Raw genomic sequence first — 25,903 nt, 5'->3', positions numbered from 1 at the left:
TTTATGGTTCGATTCCCATTGTTCCATTCCCTCAACTATGAAATTTAAATATCCTTAATAATCTTATCAAAGTCCATAAATCATTGCATCCTTAACTAAGACAGCATGTTTCCATCAAAAATTACCCAAATTGATTTCTCAGCCATAAATTTACCTTAACATCCTCAAAAAATGCGCTTCTCCCTCCTCAACACAAATTACCTCCCAATCCAAATGTTCCTTCCATACTATAGAATCATAGAATATCGTACACGTAACAATCATTTTGGTGATTTGGCTGCATTTCACGTATTTCAATTGATTTTCAATAAGGGTACTACCAGAGCGATGTGCGATGTGCTTAGACAGTGAATGTGTGATAAAGAAGTGTGGGAAATCGAGAGTAGAAGAGCTGGATAAAAAAAAAATGAATGAAAGATGCAATTTTCAATTATATGATTTTCCATCCATTTATGTCTTCGTGATGTGACAAAATATATATTTTCCATTTGTATTGCATTCGAGTTCTGTTCTTTTTCTTATATATATGTGAAATCATCATCATCAGCTACAAGTTCGTGTGGTATGAGCAATGCAAAAATTTTCAACCCTCCTGAACAAGAAAAAAACGAAGAAATTTGAGCAGCAAACACAAATTGAATGAAAAATCTACCCTACCCAAAAGATATATGAGTCTGTATATTTTTATCAAATGGCACTGCCTTTTAGCGTACACTTTTTGATACATAAATAGCTCTGTGCTGTGTGTTATGTTTGTATTTTTACTCGATTTTTACGACTGCATGTCATTTCTTTTTTGAGAGATTTTTATGTTGTTTTTGTAAGGATTTTTAGGATCTTGAGCTATTTATCAGTCAATTTATGCTGTTTTGTAGCTTCTTGTATGGATAGTTGAGTCACTATACATAGTTTACACGGAAATTGTACAGGAAATTTCGATCTGATTATTGTGAATTCAGTGATTGTCTCAGTAAACAAACCTTTTTGCATCATTTGATGCTAGAATTTCAGTCTAAAAATTAATGCAAAATAATTTGAATTCAGAAAAGCCGTTAAAATTTTGAATATTATTTTGCCGTTATTTTATCTAAATTCTATGATTTTATCAACAAATAATTTTACAACAATTTCAAATAATCCATAAAATGTTTGATAATAAACAATCATAACAGAACAACTGCTGTTCACTATAATTACCAAAAAAAACCTCCCTTAATGATGATTGATTATTGGACGATGACAATTCTGGTATAAATTAAAACCACAAATATATTCAAAATTGATATCAAAAACAATGAGTTTACAAAATAATGAAGCTTAAAATGATGAGCACTTCTGACGAATGTAGAGATTAATAACCATGACAGTGTTTGATATCACCAAGATCATTATTTTGTACTTAATTGAAACATTGAAGCTGTTTTTCTTTCAAAAAAATTTTTATTTCATGCATGAGATTAAAAAAATCTCTTTTTTGGCTGTTTCCATGCTGATCACTTTACTTTTTAAAGTATGTTTTAATTTAATTTAATTTAATGAGGAATTTCAAGTACAAATTTAATTAAAAGGAAATGAAGATTTTTTCGGATGGAGAATAGAAAAATTATGGGTAAGAAAGAAAAAAGGGAAAAAGACTCGCGTTTTGTAATGTGTAAAGATTATAATTTTAAGATATGGAAGCGAGTGAATTTAAATTAAATGTTAAATGTTATTAAGACTAGGTTAGAGGGGTTTAATCATTTTTTCTTAGAAAAATATACATACTTACATATATTAATTGGCGATTTTCTATGGATTCGTTCATAAATTAGGGAGTCGAGGTGGTCACCTAATTATTGTGATATCAACTAAGCAATCAAGGGTTCGAGACACGGCAGGAGACATTTTTTCACTTTTCCTTTTTCGAATCATAAGTATGCAGTGGAAACGTGGCTTACAGCCCCCCTTTGTAAACAAAAGACGATAAGCTGAAAACATCATCAAAGTAGTAGTTCTGATCTCACTATTAACTGTAGGTCTTCTATGTACAGTGGTCTGGTACACCCTCACGCATAAAACAATTATTAGCCGCAAAACGCCCTAGTGCAGCGGCGAATCGTAATAATCTAAATAGCTGTTTTCGTTCGGGATATATTTAAATTTGACATTTGAGGAACTTGAGGAATGTCTTAACAGACGGTCGACTGATTGCAACCTGTTTCACTAGGGAGAATACTCTAGGAGTAAAAGAGTGGAGTAAAAGAGTGGATACGTCCCTGAAGCTTGTTTGGACAATTAATCCACCAATACCGCTATGTAGCTTCGGTAGTCATTCTCTACAGTGTGTAAGGCTGTATGATATTTCTTCTTATATTTATATAATTTTTGCATTTCCATCAATTTTGAAAGAGAATGTCCTTGCTGGGACAGAATCGCAAGTTTGTTACACCACCCTTGGTTGGAACACATTTGGGAAACGACAGCCAGGAACTCTAAAAGTATCGACCTTGAACTAGTATCAAAATAATCTCAATTAAGGATTTCAGCATCTCGCCATCAGCATTATTTTTGTTAAGTCAGCTAAATGTCAAGCAACAATTTTGGTATTTTTTTGACGACGTGTGGAACGAGCTACGTAAAAAATTTGCACCTCCTTCTGGTCCCTCCCTTAGAATATCCTTATCCAGTTCCTAGATTCTAGAATTCCTGATTTTTTAACGAGAATCTACAACTGGATTTGTACTAGATTTGTAAAACATTCTAAGCACAATGTGCTTTACACAGACATCTCCTAATATTCCCCCACATCTACACTCTATCCTCCTATGCTCATTTCATAATTTTCCTTCCGCCAACTTAAAATAAGTAAATGGCAAGGAAAGGAAATATAATGGAAGAATTTATTATTTGCTATTTTTTCTTCCCTTTTTTTGCTAGAATTCCTTATTATTTCACATTGTTCCCAACGTCTATGTGTATGTATGTAGAAGGTATTGTTTATATGTCATTTTCTTTCTCATAGAATCATCATCGTAGGTGTTCTTCTCCTCCCCATCATCAACATCTTATGTTTCCATTCATTCTTCATCATCCCCATGAGAATACATAAATTACGTATTTAGCAGTTATAGAAGACGTTATTTGCTGTGGAAAAAAATATATAATTTTGATACATTTTATGGAGGAAAAGGAAGAAGAAGGAGGAAAAAAAATAATCTAAAAAATCAGGAGATGAGGAAAATGAATCATATTGACAGCAATGGAAGGAGGTGGAAATTTTATATTTTTTTGTAAAAAGATGCAAATGTTGGCATTGGTGTCTTTGAGTTTTCATTCCTTTGTTGCTGTTATTTGAGTACAAATTCTATTTAGATTGTGATGGGGTTAGAATTTTTGTATTTTCAACCTTCGAAGAATCCCGGAGCTCGAAGTCGACTCGGATTGTGTATGCAGCCAGAATTCACATCATCACAGGTTCAACTCTCATTCATAACCCGCAAGTGGAAAGGTTTTGACAAAGTTGCATGAGCTTAGTCATGTTGATGGGGTTATGCATTCTGGCTATCGGGATCGGGATATCCCGAAAAATCCCGATATCCCGAAAATTTCAATCCCGATCCCGAAAATTTATCGGGACCGGGATTTCGAGAAACTCCAATTTGGGGTTCTATGTTTGAACAAAATTCATCAATTTGCCTAGCCTTGTAATCTAGCGACTAGATATAGGGAAGAGAAATTGCATCAAAATGACCCAATAGCTAGGGTGGACAAAAATTCGTTAAAATTAGTCATGCAGTTGCCTTTAATTAGCCCAAAACGTATTTTTAACCTCCCTGGTAGTCTCCTTTAGAATTTGATGTACAGCTAATGATATAGAAGCCTATTCATCTATCGAGACTCTTCGATGTAACGAAATCAAGGTCCAATACATTCCAATTTTGTTCACTAATGCGGCTCCGAAATTGTTAAAAAATGCCACGAACTGCATGCTGTGTGCGATTAAAGACTTGGTTTCCCACCAAGGTGTGCCATGGCACAAAAAAGTATGAACATTACTGCAACACATTAAAATCATCCATTTCCAGTACCAAATGACCATCATCATTATTTTCATCTTTCAAAAATTCATAAGCCCTTCCCAACTAACTATAATAAAAGCAACAATCTACTAAAATTCAATAAACAATTCGATACTTTTACTCAGTAATTAAAGATCATTATTATTGCACAACACAATACGTCTGTTATCAATTTCATTACATCACATTCTGTTTTAATGGCACAAATGGTGAATCCATACAAAATATTGTTGCAATAGAAATATAATATTATGGAAACCACAGCTGTTGAAATCGTAAAAATCAATGGTAGATATTTACTTTACATTATAGCCTAAACTACTCAAATTACAGAACTGAATTCTTCTTTTTAATGAATATCTTCGTCCATATCCTAAATGAAGCTGTAATTTATCAAATTTCAGTTGAGAGATAAAAATAATGTAATGAGGTCGCAAGGATTTACAATCGAATATAAATGTCATTCCGTGGGACATAAATTTTAAGGTGGTAAAGCAACTGCTGAAATTTGCTGAAAACTGAAAAAATTGTCATTCATAAAATGAACTTTTAGGATTTACGGTATCTAAAATTAAAAATAATTCATAAAATCTGGTAAATATCACATTTCAATGGACCTGCTGTTTTAGCAACAATCTTGGATTGATCTAGGATTATTTCTCAAATTGGAATTGCAAAAGGACGTCATTATTTTTATTTTTAAGCTTCGTGACCTTTCAATTTGTAAGGATGAGCTTTTTTTGGAAAATGATAAGGAGAATCTGATTTATTCATACTTATAAGTTACTAGGTCGATGGATTATCTTCAATAAGTATAATCAATAAAATCGAAAATTCTAAATTTGGGAGAACTTGGCACAGCACTTTTGTAAAATATATCCCGATTGGCACATATTGAAATGTTGGTAAAACGGCGTCGAGGCTGCAGTATACTTAAAACCAAGTGGCAGACACTTGGCAAATCCGGTTGTTTTCGCCGATCGAGTAAGTGCGATCAGAATTATAAAGAAAACGTTGTTACTGAATTGGGATCCATGCCGGGGCGAAACTAGAAATTTTGTAAGGCGTAGGTTTGCGATCCCGGTTAAAGCTTACCACCAAGGTGTGGCGCGAAAAATAAAGGGTTCCCTACCACTCCTCTAAATCAACTAAATTAACCCAAGGTAAATCTCATCTTTTTCTTCTAGTGCACTATGATCTAGATTTGAAAATTTTGTACAAAAATTCAATTTTGTTGTGTGTTATTGATCAATATGTTTGATGATCAATCGAAAGTTCAAATAGCACTTGTCCATTCCTCAAAATATCAGCCTTTAAATCATTGTCTATCTTGAGAAAATTAAATCTAAAATTGCAGATTTTTTTGTTTACATTTTTTGACCAAAATATTTTTGTTGAATTCGCATCACATAAGCACTAAAATTAGTCAGTTGATCGATGTTTAGCATATTTATAACTTAAAGTTTTGATTTAAACGTTTAAATATCTTAAATAATCTCTATAAAGTAACTAAAAACTGTTCTAAAAATATGACAATTTTTAAAAATTCAATTGTAAATAACTTACGAGATTCACCTCGATTGACGACAAGATACAGCGAAATTGAAAGATCCAATAGAGCTTTACAACATATGTTTATGTCATTACGCCGATCGATGCCGATTGCGAGATATTCGATGATAAAAATTGTATGATTTTAGCTTTTTCATACTTTTGTGCGTTAAAATTTTGTGTAAACTCCAAAAAATTAGAAAATTTTCTCGATAGTTAAAAAACGGTCATTTTATATTTAAAAATTTGAGGTTTCTACCAAAAAATACTGCACGTTGAGTTTTTGAACAAAATTTTCAAATCTAGATCATAGTGTAGTGTGGTAAGATAGTTGTCATAATGGGGTTGTTCATCTATTATGTAACGAAAAGTGTCTGGGAAACCTACCCCAAAGATAAAACATTGACGACCGAGCTTTGTGCTGGGATACTTTTATTAAAGGATAGAGAAGAAGCATGTCCAAAGAGTTTAACAATCAGACTAGCGATAGTAAGGTTAACATCCAAACATTCCAAATCTCCCCTCCCCGGCTACATCCTTTCCTTATTCTCAAATCAATGTCAAATCTGGAGAATCTCCAGATATTCAACTTTGCAACAAAAGACCACCATCATAGTAGAACCAATAAGATAAGTCAAAGACAATTGCCATCCGAGTCATAAAGTGACTATTGAAGCAAGCCATAATTTTATTAATCTAACGAGATCTAACCATAGAAAAAGGAGGAAAGCGAGAGAAAAAGAATAATTTTGAGCAACTCAGCAAAACTTAATGTTTTATAAATAAAACGGATGATATCAACATCTTTTTTGTGGCTATTCATAGTCTATATTTTTGATAAAAATATATATTCGTATCTATAGAAATAATCACATTTTATTTGAAGCCATTAGGATTACTGTCGCCGTCAACTGAACGGCAATAAATTTCATTCGTAGCGTAAACATTCTGTCCCCCAATTTTGATCTCGTTCCTTTACAGGAAGGCTATTCACCCAATTCAACAATATATATGAATTAGTAGAAATAATAACAATAACAGCTTAATGCTGTTCAAAAATCATCGTCACTGCCATCAGACGTAACGATAATAGTATATACTTGATGGTTGCCTTGTCGCCATTAACATAGTCGACGTGTACTGCATAAAATGCTCCATAATTAAATTAAACTTTCATAAATTCTCTTTTTTTTTGGCTATTGTGGACGAGAATGGTAAGAAACGAGTAAGTATGTAGAGAAGCGAAATGAAACATAAAGTTTGAAGCAGCACAATATTAAATTTCCATTTTTACGTCCATTCACTTGGTCAGTTGGATAAATATTATGTAAAATAATAAAGTGGGAGTTGGCGGTGAGAGGTCAGGCACATGCTAAGACTGAATAAATTTCCTCTCATTCCTTCACGGTCGTGCAATTTTTATTGCAACTTTTTGTGCGAGATATGGGCGAAGTAAAGGAGTCGTTTTTGGACTGTGGATATGAATTTTTTATGAACTTTTTTTTGTTGGCTTTAAGCTTCAAGGTTAAGGTTTGAAGGATGTAATTAGTTAAAAAGAGTTCCTAGTGCCAACGGCATTGTGCCAAAGCATTGAGGACCTTTTGACCATTCTCTATGTCAGTGGTGGACAACCTTTATTATCCTATGGTACACCACAGTCTTAGAAAGGTTGTGGCTTCATCTGTCCACCTGAAATTGTTCATCACACGTAGCTGTGTCGAGGTACATAGGTTGTGCAACACTGATTTACGTCATACTCTATACAAGCACCAGTTCTAATTTTTCAATACAAATCTGAGCTTATCTTAAGCTTGGACACACGGAACAAAATCATTATAAATTACCTCCTTACTTACTTCCTTCCTTAGCTGGAGCACACGCACATTCGTGACTTTAAAACCATCAGGCAGTTTGGAACATTTATGACTCATTTAGTTATTGATCTTCCTCGAGATCTCTTATCATCCACAAAATCTGAGTAAATGCTATATACTGAAGCATCCTGTGGGTGTGTATACTCATTAAGAGTCAAGTCCCAATAAATCTAACAATTTGGATATTTACTACCTTAAAACAACTTGAAACCAAACAGTAATCAATCAACAACCCAACCTCAAACAACTTTAAAGACATTAAAGCTATTAAAAAAGCCAAACAACCAAACAAATGTCATTACTAGCAGCAATATGCACTTTAGTAATCCACTTACAGTAATTTTCAAACTAGTCATTCTTAGTTCCTTCATTCTGTTGTGCTTTATTCTGAAAAACACGAAAATTAATAGAATTTTTGTTTTTATTGAGTGATTTTAGCGCATTTTTGTCATAAAGATTAGAAATTGGTTAATTAACAGTTTTTGACAATTTTAACGGTTTTGCAAAATTCGAATTTCAGAGCAAAATTGTTCATTCGCAGCCAACTTCAGGTATGTTTATAAATGAAATATGAATGAAATTAAAATCATTAATTATCGGATTTAGGAATGATTTCAAGATTTAAGTCTATGTGATGACACAATAACTCAATAATAGTGATCTAACAACTAATATTAAGGCTCTCTACGATGTCTGGCTTAACAAGTTTTTAACAGAGCTTGAAGTCGACTCGAATTTTGTGTGGATAAGTCGACACATTTTCATATAAGCTACGAGTATACTTCGAGCTCTAGTTTTCAATGTCAACTGACCGACCAACTAGACAAAGTGCTTTATTAAGCTGCCTTTTCTTCAAAAAATGCGCTTAAAAAGTAAGTAGGATGAAGAAAATATAGAAATAAAACTAACTGTAGTTGTTATCCCGCAAAAATACATAACACAACCAACCCCAATGCCAAAAAGTGGCACATAAAGCTAGAAAAATTTTCATTTATGTCCATAAAAATATGTTCATTCTCTGTTTCCCTTCCATTCACTTTTTTTTTATTTGGGTTGTATGAAAAGTTTCAAATATATGCACAGAATATAAAATGCTGAGTAAGAGAGAGCAAGCGACATTGCACAACATTTATTAGTTAATTTCAGAATATAATCGTTAAGCAGCATAATTTAGAGAGTCGCCAAATGCTTTCGACATTTCGACTCGACTCCAAACACAAAAGTGCACTAAACAAACAGGAGGAATGAAAACAATAAAAACTAAAAAAAGTGAAGCCAGCTGCATTTAAAAAATTATGAATTGCCTTCGTTCGTCGGTATGAATGGAAATAGTGGCGCAATGTTCATGTTTCAGGAAATGCCGTGTTTAAATATTTGCTATGTTTTGTGAAAGCTATAGAGTCATAAAGTATAATACAGAAGCATAATATAACCAAAAAAAATGCTTTGGCTGCTTTTTTTTTCTTGCTTTCCTTTTTCGCCTCTCGTTCCTCCTTAAGCTTTTGTTTACTTGCCTTGCGATGAGCGGAAAAATTATCTCTTCAACTTTTTTTTTTCTCTTCATTTTCATTGTTGAAGCGTGATTTTTAGTGCGAATTGTTGCTTAGTTTAAATTAGGCTGACTGTGTTCTTGGCTGAGGTACGATGAAATTCTTTGCTTTTTAGATTACGACCAGGCTTTTCCTAATCTTCGGATCACAGTGGCTTATCAAGTGTTTTATGCGTAACGAGTCTGGACTTAAGATTCTTGCCTTTTCCCAGTGGAACTATTCAGGAATATTGAGCCATTCATAAATGTACAATTGCACTCTTCGGACTAGTAAGGCATTCTTAGAGCATCCCTAATGGCACAGTAGAGTTATTGAATGCTCCCACGTCTCTGTTTTAAAAACAAAACCTAAGAAAAGCACATGTAGCCTTGACAAACACATGCATTTTGTGATTGTTTTCAAGGTATTGAGTCTGATTTCACTGTGACTCTTCAGATAACAAACAATTAGACCAAATCGATTTCGAGTCTGTTGAGCTATCAGAAAAGTATAATTCCAAGTATTCGGACTCCTAGAGGGAATCGAACTCATATCCTATGATTTCTAGTTGTTATCTCCTATACCTCAGTTATCAGACGCTGTTTGACTACATGACAAAGTGCCATACACAAATTATACATTTGTTTTTAGTATTACAATTTGCAATTTCTCAATCTGTTTTCCTCAAAAATGCCTATAAAATTAGTTTCAATTTGCTTTAGGTTTTGAGAACCTTAACTTCAACAAAATCTTATGGAGAAGTACTAATAACTTTAGTTGTCTACATATTTGGTATAGTAACTGACCCTAACAGACAAAGAGACCGCTTTTAGGTACTGTAGTGATCTTTATGTACCATGACAGCATGCATACTATTTAGAGATGTAACTAAAACTATTTAATAGTAGGTTGGTTTGGTCTACCTAACCTATTTTACTTACATCGCTGACATTACAGACCAATTATGGTCCATGGCCTTAAAATATGCTTTCCCTTCATTTTCACGCGCAACCATGACACCTACACATCAAACAAATCTTGGATTTCCTACAGCACGGTTGGTCTGTATCGATTGATACAGATCAAAAATTAATGAGGAACTCAAATCCAAAGCAGCTTAGTAGCTTAACCCACTTGATGTAATCCACTCAAAAGGTCGAAAAAACAAGAAAACCTTCACAAATCTCAACAAGATGCTTCCTAATAACTCCTCAATAATTCCATTACACTTACTTTCCTGATCCATCCACAACTGCGCCTAACAAAATCCCTCATTAAGTTCCCAAGCCAAAGCTAACTTCCTTCATTATTTCATTCTACTTTGCAAAGCAATTTCACCCTTATTGCTTATTCCTCGAAAAAAAAAAAATGTGGAGAAAAAGAAAGGCAAGGAAGAAGCTGCCACATGAAGAATTGTTGTTGGGAAATCACGCGGCACAAAAAAGCAAAGAATAAAGCATAAGAAAAAAGAAAGAATAACTCTGACGAGTACTGAGCGGGGAGGGGAGGCAGGCATGAGAAGGAAGGCACAAAAGAGCTCGATAGGCAATAAATTTTCGTGCTCCTGCACGACTTTGGCCCCTCGTTAACTCTTTGCGCTAAATTTATTGATAGCTTTACGTTAGGTCTTGCTTTTTTTTCAAATAAAATGAGCGGAAGAAGAGCTAGTTGGGCAATAAATAATCATTGTCGAAGGATTGAACGGAACAGAAAGGAAAGCTTGCGGGTGACTTCGACTGTCGTGTTCATCTCCATCTCACTTACTCGATGTCAATTTCCCTTCCTTTTCCTACTCATGTGAAGTATTCATGATTTGCATGAATAAATTTGCTAATGGTGATTGGAATCAATTTTCTACATTCTTTTTTTTTGGGGCTTCACTTTTATCTTTTCTCATTCAATTCTCTCCGATGCCTGTCAAAAAATCCTACAGAGATTCAGTCAGGAAAGTAAAAAAAAACCTTTTGAAAACAATTAAAAAACTTTTTTATGTGCTTTACAGTAAAAAAAGGAAAGAAAAAAGAAAGGTTTTTAAGTTTGAGGCAGAAGGGAATTGTGTGATAAGTTGATATAATCAATTTAGGTACGATATATAACGCATTTTAGTATGGAATCTTTTGTTTTTATGATCAAATAACTGACATGGATGATTTCATTTTTGGCAATAAAAATTGACACTAGAAACAGCCTTTGTGGTGCCGTTGTGGTGACCGTGCAGAGTCGAATCTAGAGTATCGAGCCATATATAGGTGAATCTGTCTCTACTGTGAGAGTAAGGCTGAGAGGTTAGGCAACAGACTAGAAATATGTATCACTCTTTTGTGAGCTCATGGGTTTGATTCCCACCAGAGACCCGATCTCTCAATAATTATATTGAATCGACCAAGATTCGTGCAATGCTCACGACATTACAGCCATTAACACGAGGACGTATCATTTTTTTAGTGATTACGTTGTTATGTCTGAAGTGGATGCCCGAGCAGCACAATGCCACAAACTAAACTTTTTGCAGTGAAAATTGGTGCCATCAGAGCATCATTGCATCTTACTGTTATGACGATTGAGTCTAGAAACAATGATTGCCCTAGGAGTGCTAATAATTCAAGTCCTAAAGAACGAAACCAATTCACCAACGAATCATTTCAGCTCATTCAAAGCAGACGAAGGCAGGCTTTACTTCTTTTCCTTTCGCTTTATCCTAATTTCAATGCTGATTAACCTTGAACGCAGAGATCAAAGTCGACTTCAAATATACATGGAGTATGCATATTCATACAAAATATGAATATTCCTCTAACTCAACTTGCATTTAAACTTAAAGCCGTAAATATACCTCAGAAATGTGAACCCTAAAACCAGGACCATATGTCCAGCTGCTCTGACATTGACAAATCAAAAAATCGCTAGAGCCGATTTCTCCGGTATTGGTATGATACAGCACAGCTTGAGTATAGTGAAGATCCACCACTGATACAGTTACACCTGGTATAGCAATACCTGTATCATCCCTTCGTGCCACTATATCATACCAAAATTGTACACCAGAATCATTTATCAATGATATCATCATCTCCTCTTTGTCAAAACTAAAACTTAAATGAAATAAAACTCAAACTAAAGTAAAGACCCAAAAAAATAATCTTCAATTATATCAGATACGACGCCATAAGCTCATATTGAAAATTCCAAGAAATATTCACCATACCCAGACTCAATAATTATCAAAAAAAAGTCCCAAACTACCAATTTATCTGGTCTACAATAAAACGATTAAAGTATACTGTCCAACGAAGCATAAAGCATTAATTTTATTATCTTTCACAAAAAAAAAGGCAGTTCAACTAGTCAGAATGATGAAAATCACATTGCCCAAAAACAATTTCGACTACAAAAAAAAAAGGGAAAACTTGCCAGTTTAAATGCTCCATCCATACATGAGGTTATCGATTGCCCATTTTACAGACGGAGAAGAAGGAAAAGAAGCACAGAAACTTTAATATTTTTGTTCATGGAAGAGGAAAAATAAAGAATAAACTATAACTTTCTTTACCCATAACCAGAATACAAATTAAGTTTCCCTATCCTTACTTCCTACACTCTTTTATCTTATTGCTATATTTTTTGCTTTTCTTCCTTGAAGTCTTGACTTTCTTGCTTTTGCCGTATAGATAAACAATTTTTCTTTTTTCTTCCTTATTTCCTTGCCTGCCTGCTCTCAACATTAAATTTTTGTTTTCATTCACTGGAATGTGATTCTGATTTTTTGTGGTATGAGGGATATATGGAAAGGAAGTGGGATGAGGGATAATGTCTCTTAATTTCCAACTCTCCGGAATTGAGTCGCTCATTCTCTTGAATTGAAGTAGTTTGAATTTCCTCATTCTCAACATGTGTTGCTTTATGTACTATGTTATTGCTCAACATGCTCACCCTCTTTTTATGAATGAATTTCTCAAACATTGTTATGTATCATCGTCATTCATCCCCACTACTGAAATATTGTGAAAGGGAGAATTTAAGAGAGTCAATTTTATTGTGAGAATGGATTGTGTTGTGGCATGTAGAAAGACAAATCCGTTTGTTATATCAGAATAAGTTTATCATTAAAATGTTTGTTAAGATACAATAAGCGTTAATTACGAGAAATTCTTCACAAAATTACAATTTGCTGTTCAAATCATGAAGATTTCAAGTTACACTAAGGTGTTTCTAGTCAAATTATTGATTAATGTTCAATGGTGATCGCCAATCCAAATTCTGCAGTCCATAACAAAACCTAAATTATTCTTTTGATGAATTTAATCTTCAAAATAAAGGATGTGAGATTCGCTTATTTTACAAAGGACACATACAAATTGAGAAAAAATCAATGTCAAGTCAGTTTTAAAAATTTGAAATTAAGAAGTCTGATCCTTAAGCTTACCAAATGCAAGAAGGCCATCTTCTGATTAGAAATCGGACCGAGTCGAATTGACTTCAATTTATGTGATAAATAAACTGTTTTATAAAATAATATAACATAGTTACTTACTTACTTACTAGAATTCGTCGAAAACTGGATCTGTCTCTAAATAACTTCTTTCAGTTTCTAATTTCTAGCACTATTGCATAGTTGTTCACACAGTAATCCCATGAGCTCTTTGGGTTTAGGGTCCACCAAAAATAACATACACTGTGATCTTTCATGCCATACTTGCCCCTGTTGTACTACGATAATATTCATATGTCTTTGATGAAAATAACAATGTCAAAATAACCCTGTTCGTTTACACCTTCAATAGCAATAAGAAAATTATTTTACAAATATTTTTCAACTTGTATACGTTGTGTCTTTACTAAGAAAAGGGTACAATATTTAAAACTACTTATCCTTGTCCAATAGTCTAGACACTTTAATAGTCATGAATAAAATAAATTTTCATAATTGAGATTTTCATTTACTAAATGAGAAAAATCACTTGACTTTTTCGTACAAATGAAACTTGAATGAATGAAATTTTACAACTTGACTAATTTATAATAATAATATGAGGATATTTTCAGCAAAGACACATGTACGTCAAGTAATGAGGAAATTTATACATAATGTGTCCATGCTACATAACTTTATTACCAGGATATTAATGTAAAGTCAAGCAACCCTTTTGAAGAACTTGAATTGCTTCAATGTTGAAAACGAAAAAGGGAATTAAGAAAGAGATTATTTTTGAGAACAGCAAATTTTTATTAATAAAAGAAAATAGAACCACCAATTTTAGATCAGAAGCGCAGCTAAAAAAATTCTTAGGAAGGTTTTATAAAAAATCATGACCCTTTTCTTAGATTAAATAATAGCACCATTTTATGTTCACATTAAAATTGTTCTTACCCCAATTTAAACCCTCATTCCTCTTCTAGCTAAAATCAAGCATTAACTTATTGACAGCGGCGTTTCCCCTCATATCTCCCTTTTTGGAAATACTAGAATCTTTTCAATCAGTAAGTGAGTTGATCTCAAGTCACCTGACTGTGTCCCACACTCGCCCGATCAGCACAACATGTGAACTATGTTATCGCTATCAGCGTATTAACGAAGGTACCCTGACGACATAGTGACGGTTAATGTCGTTGACGGTTCCCCAACGCATTGTGCTGCTCGGGTCGTGGTTCGCAAATATAAATATTGTAATTTCTAGAAAGTTAAACAATTAGCAACTAAAAGTTTTCATAAGTTGGTCGGAATAGAAAAAAGTCTATAAATCACAGATAAGCTTTATTTTAATAGTTGCTGCACATTTGTCAAACATTACCTAATCCTTTGTATATTAAAGCGATATAGATGTAAAAAAAAATAACGGAAATGAGATGGAAAGCTGCATTTTACTTTCATCTAGCAACATCTGTTGTTATGGACAAGACATGAATGCAAAGTATCCAATTTCCTTATGAAGAGTCACCAAGGTGAACATCAAAGTCCATTTCCTTAAAAGACTTAATTCCAGCAAAAAAATTCCATCTTATACAACTCGAACTTCATAATATTTATTTAATTCTATATCTTATAAGTAGTTATTAGAATGAGGATAAATAGACATGCATTTATAAATACTCCACAAATTATCTATCAGCATTTCACTTCCATTCTGAATCTCATACCATCAAAATGTGCAAAAGTGAATCAATACAGTCGGTGACCGGTACATCGGATGCTGAAAAGTCCGAAGTTATATCCGATAAAGTTAATTTTGATGAAGCAATACGATTAGCTGCATATGGAAAATTTAATTATTTTATTGTGATAATTAGTGGAATTGTGCTATCGGCTGTGCTACTTGAAACCCTCAGCATCTCATTTGTCCTTCCAGTTGCTGAAAAGGATTTAAATTTAAGTACAGAGGATAAAGGAATTGTCAGTTCCGTTGCATATGCAGGAATAATTGCATCATCACATTTAAGTGGATTTTTAGCAGACACAAAAGGCAGACGATTAGTCATCATGCTTTCATTGTTGCTCTCTTTTGGATGTACACTCATATCCAGTTTTGTTAATAATTTTTGGATATTCACTGCCATGAGATTTTTTTGTGGATTTTTGTAAGATTTATGTGATGTGAATTATTGCAGTGATGCTAATTGGTTCTGTTTCTATATTTAGTATATCTGGAAGTAGTGCGACAATTTATGCTTACTTAGCGGAGTTCCATACGATTAAGATGCAATCGAAGGTTATTATGGGAGGTGAGTTACTTGTGATCATCATCAAATATCTCGATCGGCACAATATATTTATGGCAGCCAATTGGTCGTCATTTGCAAACCATGAAACACTTGTGCCGATCAGGTGGTACTACAGCTTTTTCCGTCATAATCTTTAATAGAGCCATTTAATCAACTCTAAAGAATCTAAGATCTTTAATGGGTCAATATTGCTTAAATTATCAATAACTGTCATTAAATATTCAAATTTTATTGACAACCAGAATTAGTTGATTTTCCCCTGTTATAGTTTTTGACCCCTTCATACAAATATTTAGTTTGCTTTCGATCTTCAATAAATGAAGATGTTATTTAAATTTTCGTCCAGTTATTGCTTACCTGATAGAATAAGTTCCTTCATTTACAAGTTATAAAAGTGATTTCAACAAAGAACAAATGATCTATGATCGTTAATTCTTCAATTAAATTCTAAAATGGATTGAACGAAAATTGTAAAAAAGGGTCTAAAACTATGTAACCACAAGACTAAATACTAATATTCCCATTATTTACAGCCGCATTTGTTTTTGGTGTCTGTTCAATGTGTATGCCACTTATTGCTATGCTGATCATTAATCAAGAATGGATTTTTGTAATTGATTTTTTGAATGTCGAATACAAGCCATGGAGGTTGTTTGTGCTATCCTGTGGATCTCTAAGTTTAATAAGCGGTTTATGCTTCGTTTTCCTTCCTGAATCACCAAAGTTTGCGTTCAACAATGGAAAGAAAGAAGAAGCATTGAATACGCTTAGGAAAATCTATAGACTCAACACAGGACGACCTGCTGAAGAATATAAAGTTAAGGAAATAGTAGTTGATGATAAGAATAATGAAAGCAGCGAAACAGATTCGAAGGATTTGTCATTATGGAAACGGATGTGGAACCAAACAGCACCATTATTTCAGAAGATTCATCTGAAAAACACGCTGATTTTGTGCTCAATTCAGTTCTTGATATTCAACACATCTTCAGGGTAAATAATCGATTTTTAAGCATGAATTCGGAACTGATCAATTCCACAATTTCTTTTGTAGATTCTACATGTTTTTCCCAGAGATTCTAAATCGAGCCATTGAATTCTCCAACCAAAATCCCAACGCTTCCTGTACAATTTGTGAAGCATTCTACGAGAACAGAAACTCATCCATCGCTGAAGTCAATCCCTCGAGCATCATAAAGCTTGAATTTAAAACTTATGAATATTCCTTCATATTGGAAATAATTTATGCACTTGGATTTGCTGTGATTGGAATTCTCGTTAATCGTCTAGGAAAATTATTCATTGTTTTATTTGTTTTACTTGGCTGTGGACTATGTGGATTTGCGATATCATTTGTGTCAATAGTCAACTTATCAATTTATCTCTACGTGATACTGTTGGCGTGTGGACTCTCTGTCAATGTCATTACGGGAAGCACTCTTGAACTTTTTCCAACGAGCTTAAGGTTAGTAGACATTGACATTAATTGAGAAGGTTGTCGGTATTTATGGTTTAGTCATATTGATGCCTAGATATAAGGAAAATGAGTAATGCCTGGAAAATTCCTTCTAAAGAAGCTTCTGAAGGGCTTGATCAGCTGGACTGAAATGTGATAACGAGCTTACTAAGTTATGTACATGTTCTTTATATGACTTAATCAATAACCCCGGAAAGCACATGGCGTAGCAATGGTCGATAGTCTAAGCTTAAGCCAACTTGATTATGATTTGATGCCGGATTTCATTGAATCTGGATTGTAGTCATGCTTGCCTGTGTTAGGATTTTCGGCCATTTCTATTCCGATTGCCTTCCAGAATCCGACTCCTAAATCAAACTCTTATCAACACCAATCTAACCTCAATATTTTCTCATTTCAGAGCAATGGCTGTTTCCTTATCATTGATGTGCGGACGCTTGGGAAGTGTATTTGGATCGCTTGTCGTTGGACTGCTGTTGGACAAATATTGTAAATATGCTTTCTTGTACTCTGGAACGACATTAATTATCTGTTGCTGTCTAATATTTTTCATACCAAATATTTCAAATCGTCGTGGTAAAAAATCTTGTGATAATAAAGAGATATCGCCTATTTAGATGTTGACTGACTAGTTTATATGATTGTAGTTTGAATTAATTGTCTATAGGTTTTAATTAGCAGGCTATATATAGAATGAGTTTGAGTATTCTGGCCACGTGTTTTGCAAACAATGTACCGCGGTTCATCGGTGTGCTGTAGAATACGTTCAAGTGTGTCGCAGCAGGCTTGTAGATCTTTATGAACTTTGGTAAGTCTGTTTTTAGACATGACCAAATGTTGACGGCAAGTCTAATCAATTCCGCTTTTTACTGACACTAATTATCGAACGAAAACAACAACAACAATCCCGGTTGTGAGGGGATATACTGGGAATATGGATATCTAAATAAAAATTCAGTATAATATGCTAAAACCAAATCTACCGTGACTACAAACACTTGGCATTAATCAAAATATTTCAAAATTAGAAGTGCTAATGAAATAATGAAAAATTATAGTAATTAGAACAAATTCTTGGCGAATTCGTTGAATTTAAGAAAAGACTTGCTATGTACAATATGTATAACAAGATATTGATTTACGTAGACTGTAAGACTTAGTCGTGCAGATGAAATTTTTGACACCTTTTTCCGATTTTATCATAACAAATGACCAAATTTCATTAGTTGATGGTTTCAAATAGTAGAATATTATAGACCATGTGTTGGACTTTGTGACTTAATCTAATACAATGATAATAGCAGTGCATTTAGCATTGTATAGGGAAGAAGGTTTAAGTGAGTATTTTGCTACACTACCAGGAAAGTCGCCGGAAGCTCAAAAGGTAAGAGGACGTGATATGGTACTCAAAAGTAATCAAAAGGACAATGGTTCGAATCCCACTCAAACCCGAACCCAAACCACAAACTATATTGTGTGGTAATATGGGTTTCTCTCTAGAACCTTACCCCAATATCACAAGCCGGTTAATTAAACCAAACCGGGTTTCAAGCCGGCTTGTTTTTAGCATGATGTCGTATATAAACAATTCGCGATTTTGCCTGTCAACCTTGTGCAGGGGTAATGATAATCTTCCCTGTGTCGTTCCAATTCTGGTATATATGTTGTCGAGGCAGAGCTGATTTACTATTCGAGATTAGGAGTAGTTAATAAAGATACTAAATGACGATCTAAACTTGAAAACTGGGCCATTGTCTTCATAACTGACGTACAGACATATTACATCTGTCTCAAGGTATGATTACCTAATAGTCTGCAGATCGAGGTATAATTTTCTGTAAGTCGAAGAAGTAGACCAAAGAGCTCATGGGATTGCTGTGTGAGCAACGATGCAAAAATGCTGGAAATTAGAAACTGGCAGAAGTTATCTAAAGACAGATCCAGCTTCCGACGAATCTTAAATGCGGCAATGTACCCCACGTGCGCCTTCGTCAAGGAACTAAGTAGTAAGGTCGAGTTTATCGAGCTTTTATAACCTCCTACGATCTTCTTGTACTATCCCCAAATTATCTTTATGACTATGTCTACAGGAACTGAAATTTAACTTATATTATCTCAACTCTAGAATCCATTAACACTCAACCCAAACATATTATTGATCATTATGACTAGATCCTTTATTTTCATTTCTCAAAAAAACAATTAACAAATGCATAAAATACAATAAAGCACTTTCTTCGATATAATTTTTTTTGGTATATTTTTAGCTATCTATCTAGTCCTGTATTATAAACTCTTTAGTAACCAAGCAACTGTTAAAGTTAACTTCCAGCCACAAACAGCCAGCTATTTATGAATTGATTACTAAAGAAAAAATGTCTTTATCTCCATGCTTTCCATATTTTACTTTTTCGTTAAATATTCAGCTCATCCATGCCTTATCATTATGATATGTAAAATCTCCAATAATTTTAAAATAAATCTCCATGATCCTAAATATGTTGAATGGTTAATTCCTTTGGGCATTTTTCGATTTCATAATGAATTATCTCATTATCAATCATTAAGGTATCGTATGCTGGTGGTGGAATGTCAAAGCCCATGACAATATCGTATTTTGGTGGTAAGTCTGCCGCTTCGGCTGCGTCTGCTTGTGGATTCTAGAAGTGGAAAATGGGAAAATTTGTTAGAAAATCTTAAATGTTACACAGGTGGACCAAAATACGCTAGAACTGGACATTGGCTGGCCATCAACCAGTTATTACGTATTTATGTCAACTCGGGTTGATTATGCACATCCAGAACTCAATTCTAATGAATATCTCTATGACGTCAAGCAGTAACTATTCAAATACACAAAGCCATATATCTGACATTCATTATGAATGATATACGGATGTACTTTAAAAGGAGAAAAAGACAATAAATAACATTGTTCATCATGTGATGTGCATTCAATGATAAGATAAGGACATGAAGCAAGCTTTTAAATTAATCAACTTACGTAGTATGAATAATGTGGACCTAAATCATCACTGTATTGTGGACCAACCCACAAAAATTTCTTTCCAAGTCTCGATGTTACATACATGCATAATGCAAGACATACAACAGCTAATGCAGCGCCTAATCCAAGTACTAATAATCGTGATTCTGTTGTCTCGAGCCAATTTCGACGTGTTGCTGATTCAAGCATTAATCCAAGAATAACGAGCATCGGCAGTGAGATGAGGATGACAATTAAATCACAGAATGATTGCTTATTTGACTTCTATTAATGAAAAAGAAAATAAAGAAAAGTGTAAATAGGTTTTTTGACCTTCACATGCATGCACAGAAGTACTGAACATTTTCATCCATTGACATTCAATCTCAATCAGCGTGATTTTCATTTTCACCTGAACGATAGATGAGAAGTATGTGTTTATTTACATTCGGCAATATATATCTCGCATTCACATGCGGTCTATAGCTAAAACGAGTATAAATTTTTACATTCCAAACAGTTGGCAACGTATGACGTCAAAAGAAGTCACAATAGTTTTGGATAGAGATGCTCAATGTGTTAATTGAAGTTTTATTAAATGTTAATTTTAATGGTAAATTTATACAGTGTTTTTTCATTAGCATAAACGCACTTTTTAATTCCGAGAATTCTGACTTTTTTTTATTGACTTTTCTTTCCGAGACGTTGCCAAAATCTCGAAATTCCTAAACATAAGTTGTTGATAAAAAGTGGCGCAATTTTGATATAAATGATTGACTTAAATACAGGAAATGGGACACGAGTGTGAGATAAATGCACACATTATCATTAAGTACTTGGAGATGATACACAGTATAATGATCTTCATTTTCTCATCAAATTGAAACAAAAAAGAGCATATATTAAGTTTACTTTTGTTCAACAAATGGGTCACAGATGTGCGAATGAGTATTTGAAATAGTAAGTTTGAGTAATGGGAAATTTTACTGATTTTTAATGTCTTTTTTGTGAGTTAATAGCTTTAATTTATAATTACTTAGAGGAATGCTTGCTAATAATTGAGATATGGACACAGATATTAGGTTTCCTGAAGAATCGGGTTCAAAAAATCTAGAAATCGAGGCTGGGAAGTCTTGAACTCGGTCTAAATAGCCATTACACAGAAATCATATATTTGCCAAACTACAGAAGGGCTGTGGATGTTCCATTGTTAAGGTATTTTAATCCGACTTTTTAGATGGTAAGAGATCGCGCGGTAGGCCAAAGAACTCATGGAAAGAAGCTGTCGATAGAGATAGTGTTACACTTGGAATCTGTAATTGGCAAGCGGCAGCCAGCTTCAGCGCTGTCAGCTTTAATACTGAAGGAGGCCGTGGATCACACTTGATCTGTTCGACCAGCGAAATAATTAAGTAAGTTAATCTACAGCTTCTTTTTTGATTTCTTGTTCTTTAATTTTTATCAATTGGAACTTTTCGGAACATAATTTGAAGGTTAAATATAGAAATATATTTAGACACAATTAATCTACATAGGAAGAGTAATCAATCTTAAACTAATGAGACATTAATGGCTATAAACCGGATTTTGTAGCGAGTTCACTTATTACAAACTGATCACGTTCTGTAACGTGCTGAAAGGAACTCTTTAAAATCTGAATCTCTCGGAATTTGTATTGTTTGAATCAGATTAACCCATCCTGAACGTAATAAGTGAACGATCCCTAAGTGACATTTAGAATAATGATAGCAAATATTGAACAAGTAGAACAAGCTGAGATTTATAAACCGTATTTCTAATTATAAACTTACATGTCACAGAAATTTCATCTTTATATCTAGACAAACGATCATTTAATCCCAACCTAAGCTACTCAGGATCAGAGTTGCAAAACCGGCACCTGTCACAGGCAAAAACCGAACAATTTCTTGATAATTTATACGGTTTTGTAGAAAAACCTTTCATATTGTTGAGAATTTGTACGGTTTTTGCTTGTCACAGGCACCTGTTTTGCAACTCTGCTCAGGTTGAACTACCGGCTCTAAAATCCCTAACTTCTTTATTTACACAAAGAGTTCTAATTGAGTAAAGATCAGAAACATGTGCTAATCTCAAAGTTTAAGCCATGTGTTTATAAGTACATACTAAAATAAAGTGAAACTGGATTGTGATCAGTATAACAGCTGTAATTTCATAGAACATATTCCAATTGCTTGAATAATTGTGGAAAAAATATAAAGACAATTACTTTATTTTCACACTTTTAAAATGATTGTCGACCAAAAATAATCAAAATGATAACAAGCTGACAGAATAAATATCTAAACGTGTCTCACATCCAACGAAAAAATAGAATAAAAAAATCTCTTATCACTAAATCATTGTTTAAGTTCACATTGTGTGCACTGTCATCAACCTACAAGATTATTATGCTCACTTTATATATGACAATCGATTAGTAATTAAGTTACTTATGATGTAATTCAAGTTCAAGGAAAAGACGAAATAAAAAGAAACAATTAAGCAAATAACTGCATTCAGTCACGTTATAGAGATGTATTGTCTTAATCACTCGTATGTACTTATTCATTGTTTCTTAATTCAAGATGATTAAATAGAGCATTTTCGGTTGTATTGATAAATGAGTTTTTTTAGTAGTAAATTTTATAGTAAATTCGATTGGAAAATTGAATATATTAAATTTAATAAAGAGCTGTTATGATTGACATCACGATTAAATATTTAATTAAATGGTTTAAAAATTTCCGACATTTCAGAATTTATAGCCGATAGTCGACTATAGTTTTGTATTAAGTCGAGTTGACTTTTTCATACAAAATCCGAGTTGGCTTTGAGCTTTGCGTCAGATGATTCTAATATATTAAAGATCATGTATCTATGCTGGAATAGTCATGAACGTGATTTGCATCAAAAACATGATCAAATACAGTACCCGAATAACGCAAGGCGGCAAAAAAGACGCAAGTCGGTCGTGCAACCGTTGTTCGCGGCACGTCATTACGTCGACGTGACGGCCACGCTGTGCTATTCGGGGTAGTCAGTTCGATCTTTGATTCAGTGTTCATGTCAGCTTTTGTTCGAATTATTCAATCAATTACGACGTATCCAGATTTTTTTCAGTAATTCCATACAATTTCAACATTCCAACTACCTTATTCTTGATCCATTCTTAAATTACATCCTTCCTAGTTCCAATATAAAAATGCTATATTCAGTTCACTTTCAACATCAGATTAAATCATGTATCAAAATCTATTTTCATCATGTCTGCCCTAATTAAACTGAATCTAGGACTCTCAAAAATCTAAAATTCCCAAAAATTCTTCTTCCAATCCAATATCACACCGAAATAACCTGCTCTACATTTATTCAGCGCCAAAAACCCAAAAGTGTCGTCGTTGAATTGTTGCGACGATAAGACGACGACTGCCTCATTTCACAAAGACACAATTTAGTTTAATGAATTTCGAGAAAAACTCATAAATTTACGCGTCGTAACAAGTAAATTTTGTAGCAATCTTTTTGAGGGTTAAGGAACTTCCGATTTATGACTTGGCACACACAATTATTTTTAATCCGCGCTCAATATGAAGGAGAATATTTTACGGAAATTAACACATTTTAATATTATTTGCGCTTTATTTCGTGTTAGATGACTTAATTTAGTTTTTGTTACATTTTGATTGGGTGGGGACAAGGTTTGCGGGGTCTATACCCGATAATACCTCTTAAAACTACTGGATCAAAAAAATTGCACACAAATTATGATTTTGATTATGGAACGTGAGTGTGACAAGGCGACGAACCTAATTTTTGTCGTAAAATTGACTCCAAATCAACCGTTTCGGTGCCGGCAGGACAATTTCGCATCTTACGCGACTCACGACGATGCAGCAAACACGTTGTGCTGTTCGAAACCGGTTCCTCAATTTTGTGATCTTTAAACCGATCCGGATGACACAGGGCGTCAATTCTACACTGAATCCGGGTTTAAGCCGGTATGATACCATCCTCCTTCATATCCAAACACGAGCCTGATGCCGGATATGATCAACTTGATCTTACCGATCAACCAACCAACCCCAACTCCTCAACTACTATTCTAAAGTTCAAGTTTCTTTTATTGATCTTGTAATACCTTAAAAATTATGTGTGCAATTCTATTTATATTTGGGTATATTTAGCCATCGACATTTAGTCAAATGCAAACAATAACAAAACACATTCAGTCAGTCACTCAAAAATCGTATTACATTAGATAATGTCTACATCAGCCACAAGTAATAACAAATTAATTATCGAAATTAGTACCTACCTTAAATCTTCGTCGTCGTACATCTTCACAATCCGTTGATGATGTCGATTGCATTGGCGCGGCAACAACAGCAGCAATTGCTGATGGAACGCTTGTCGTTCCACTTAGAATAAAAATTTGATTGCTATGTACAGCACTCATGTTTCTCTATTTGTTATTGATTGTTACTGTTTAATTATTCTATTTGATATTACTAGATACGCGCTCGGATATAAACAGAAATACGGAACAGACTCTTCTTTAAATATAGATTTTCTCTCTTATTCTTTATTAATTTTTTTTAATTTTTTCTTTGAACTATTTTTAAACCATTCGAAAAGGAAAATTAAAGATTATTTCCCCGATTTTCATTTATAGACGAAAAAGCGGGGGAGAATTTTAATTCACATTGCTTACAGTGACTCTGTAATGTTTTTACTGACTTTCCTTGTGTATTCTCACAAATAATTTCTTATTTTTTGTTTTGTTTTGTTTCTCACAGAGAATCTTAATGTTCTCAATGTTCTCTTTCCAATTATTAATCACCCCCTTTTAAGGGTCCTGTTTATGGATTATAATTCCAGTTTGAAATGTGAAGCTTTTGATTTGTTGGTGATTGTCGCAGAGTTATCATTTAGATATATGTAATTGTTCTCTTTCTATAGTTCGTCACTTAAACGTCTTGATCACTTGACTATAAGTTATCAACTGAGCGAAGGTCTTGGCGAATACATTTTATTTTATAATTTTTTTTTTATTTTGCGAGTATATTGAGTTGTTTACCCTCTCAGGCTTGCTTCTCATGAGATGAAAAATTGTGACGTTCGCTTGCTTGCTTCTTTTTCTTCATCAAAAGCTTGATGTTTGCTCAATAAATTCTTATTATTTATCTGACACTTTTTATTCAACAGATAACAGACTAGCGTAAAATTATTTTGTATCAGTTGCTCTTTACATCCTGACTTTTCGTTCTTTAACTGCGTTTTGGGTATGAAACAATTTTATAGTTGAAAAACAAAAACATTTGTTTATACCAGAAAGCGGTGGAAATGGCTAGTAAAATTTTCTTTCTCTTTGTTATGATGTTGTAAAAAACTTTTTTTTGTTTACATACTTTAAACTTTGTATTTGTGAATGAAATGAATGATCGAGTTGAAGATCTTATCTTAAAGCAGTTGATTCTGTGTCTAAATTTAAAAGTCACTCTATTTTGCAATATATGATTAAGTCATATTATGAAATTTATAGTCTTTTCTAGTTAGTATCACCTGAATAGCACAAATTATCTAATCGACCCAAAATCCGACATAAAGCAGTCGTGACATGCTGTCGGCTTTAAACTGAATCCGGCACCAAAAGTCATGCAAATCTTGAGTCGGATTTTTGATCGAAACGA

At 33.6% G+C, this 25,903-nt stretch overlaps 2 protein-coding genes and 1 non-coding gene across 3 annotated transcripts; 1 reads left to right on the top strand and 2 right to left on the bottom strand.

Annotated features, from left to right (window-relative positions):
• Window positions 1-15,154: 15,154 nt before the first annotated feature.
• LOC139091941 (synaptic vesicle glycoprotein 2B-like) lies at window positions 15,155-17,823 on the top strand. The gene is made up of 5 exons (XM_070642191.1): window positions 15,155-15,585; window positions 15,647-15,729; window positions 16,263-16,722; window positions 16,784-17,194; window positions 17,607-17,823. Exons 1-5 carry the CDS (start codon window positions 15,155-15,157, stop codon window positions 17,821-17,823), a joined length of 1,602 nt encoding a protein of 533 aa, XP_070498292.1.
• A 963-nt stretch (window positions 17,824-18,786) lies between these two features.
• LOC139091943 (U6 spliceosomal RNA) lies at window positions 18,787-18,884 on the bottom strand. The gene has a single exon (XR_011544558.1). It is a non-coding gene; the product is annotated as a U6 spliceosomal RNA (small nuclear RNA).
• Window positions 18,885-19,356: 472 nt separating this feature from the next.
• On the bottom strand, window positions 19,357-25,226 carry LOC139091927 (uncharacterized). Its single transcript, XM_070642173.1, has 3 exons — window positions 24,529-25,226; window positions 20,211-20,477; window positions 19,357-19,866 (listed from the first exon to the last, which is right to left on the bottom strand). Exons 1-3 carry the CDS (start codon window positions 24,667-24,669, stop codon window positions 19,699-19,701), a joined length of 576 nt encoding a protein of 191 aa, XP_070498274.1. The 5' UTR covers window positions 24,670-25,226; the 3' UTR covers window positions 19,357-19,698.
• Window positions 25,227-25,903: the final 677 nt, after the last annotated feature.

The sequence above is a fragment of the Chironomus tepperi genome, unplaced genomic scaffold (assembly GCF_022539635.2).
Source record: "Chironomus tepperi strain 1889 unplaced genomic scaffold, CSIRO-AGI_Ctep_v1 contig_263, whole genome shotgun sequence".
NCBI classification, from domain to species: domain Eukaryota; kingdom Metazoa; phylum Arthropoda; class Insecta; order Diptera; family Chironomidae; genus Chironomus; species Chironomus tepperi.
This window is presented reverse-complemented; position numbering and strand designations above follow the sequence as displayed.

What these genes read in the sequence shown, in the direction of transcription:
- LOC139091927 (XM_070642173.1), bottom strand. Translation starts at nt 24,669, where the DNA reads ATGAGTGCTGTACATAGCAATCAAATTTTTATTCTAAGTGGAACGACA. An exon ending in TACGACGACGAAGATTTAAG is followed by an intron (nt 20,478 to 24,528) that starts GTAGGTACTAAT and finishes TTTCATTAATAG; the next exon opens with AAGTCAAATAAGCAATCATT. An exon ending in GTCCACATTATTCATACTAC is followed by an intron (nt 19,867 to 20,210) that starts GTAAGTTGATTA and finishes TTCCACTTCTAG; the next exon opens with AATCCACAAGCAGACGCAGC.
- LOC139091941 (XM_070642191.1), top strand. Translation starts at nt 15,155, where the DNA reads ATGTGCAAAAGTGAATCAATACAGTCGGTGACCGGTACATCGGATGCT. An exon ending in ATATTCAACACATCTTCAGG is followed by an intron (nt 16,723 to 16,783) that starts GTAAATAATCGA and finishes TTTCTTTTGTAG; the next exon opens with ATTCTACATGTTTTTCCCAG. An exon ending in CTTTTTCCAACGAGCTTAAG is followed by an intron (nt 17,195 to 17,606) that starts GTTAGTAGACAT and finishes TTCTCATTTCAG; the next exon opens with AGCAATGGCTGTTTCCTTAT.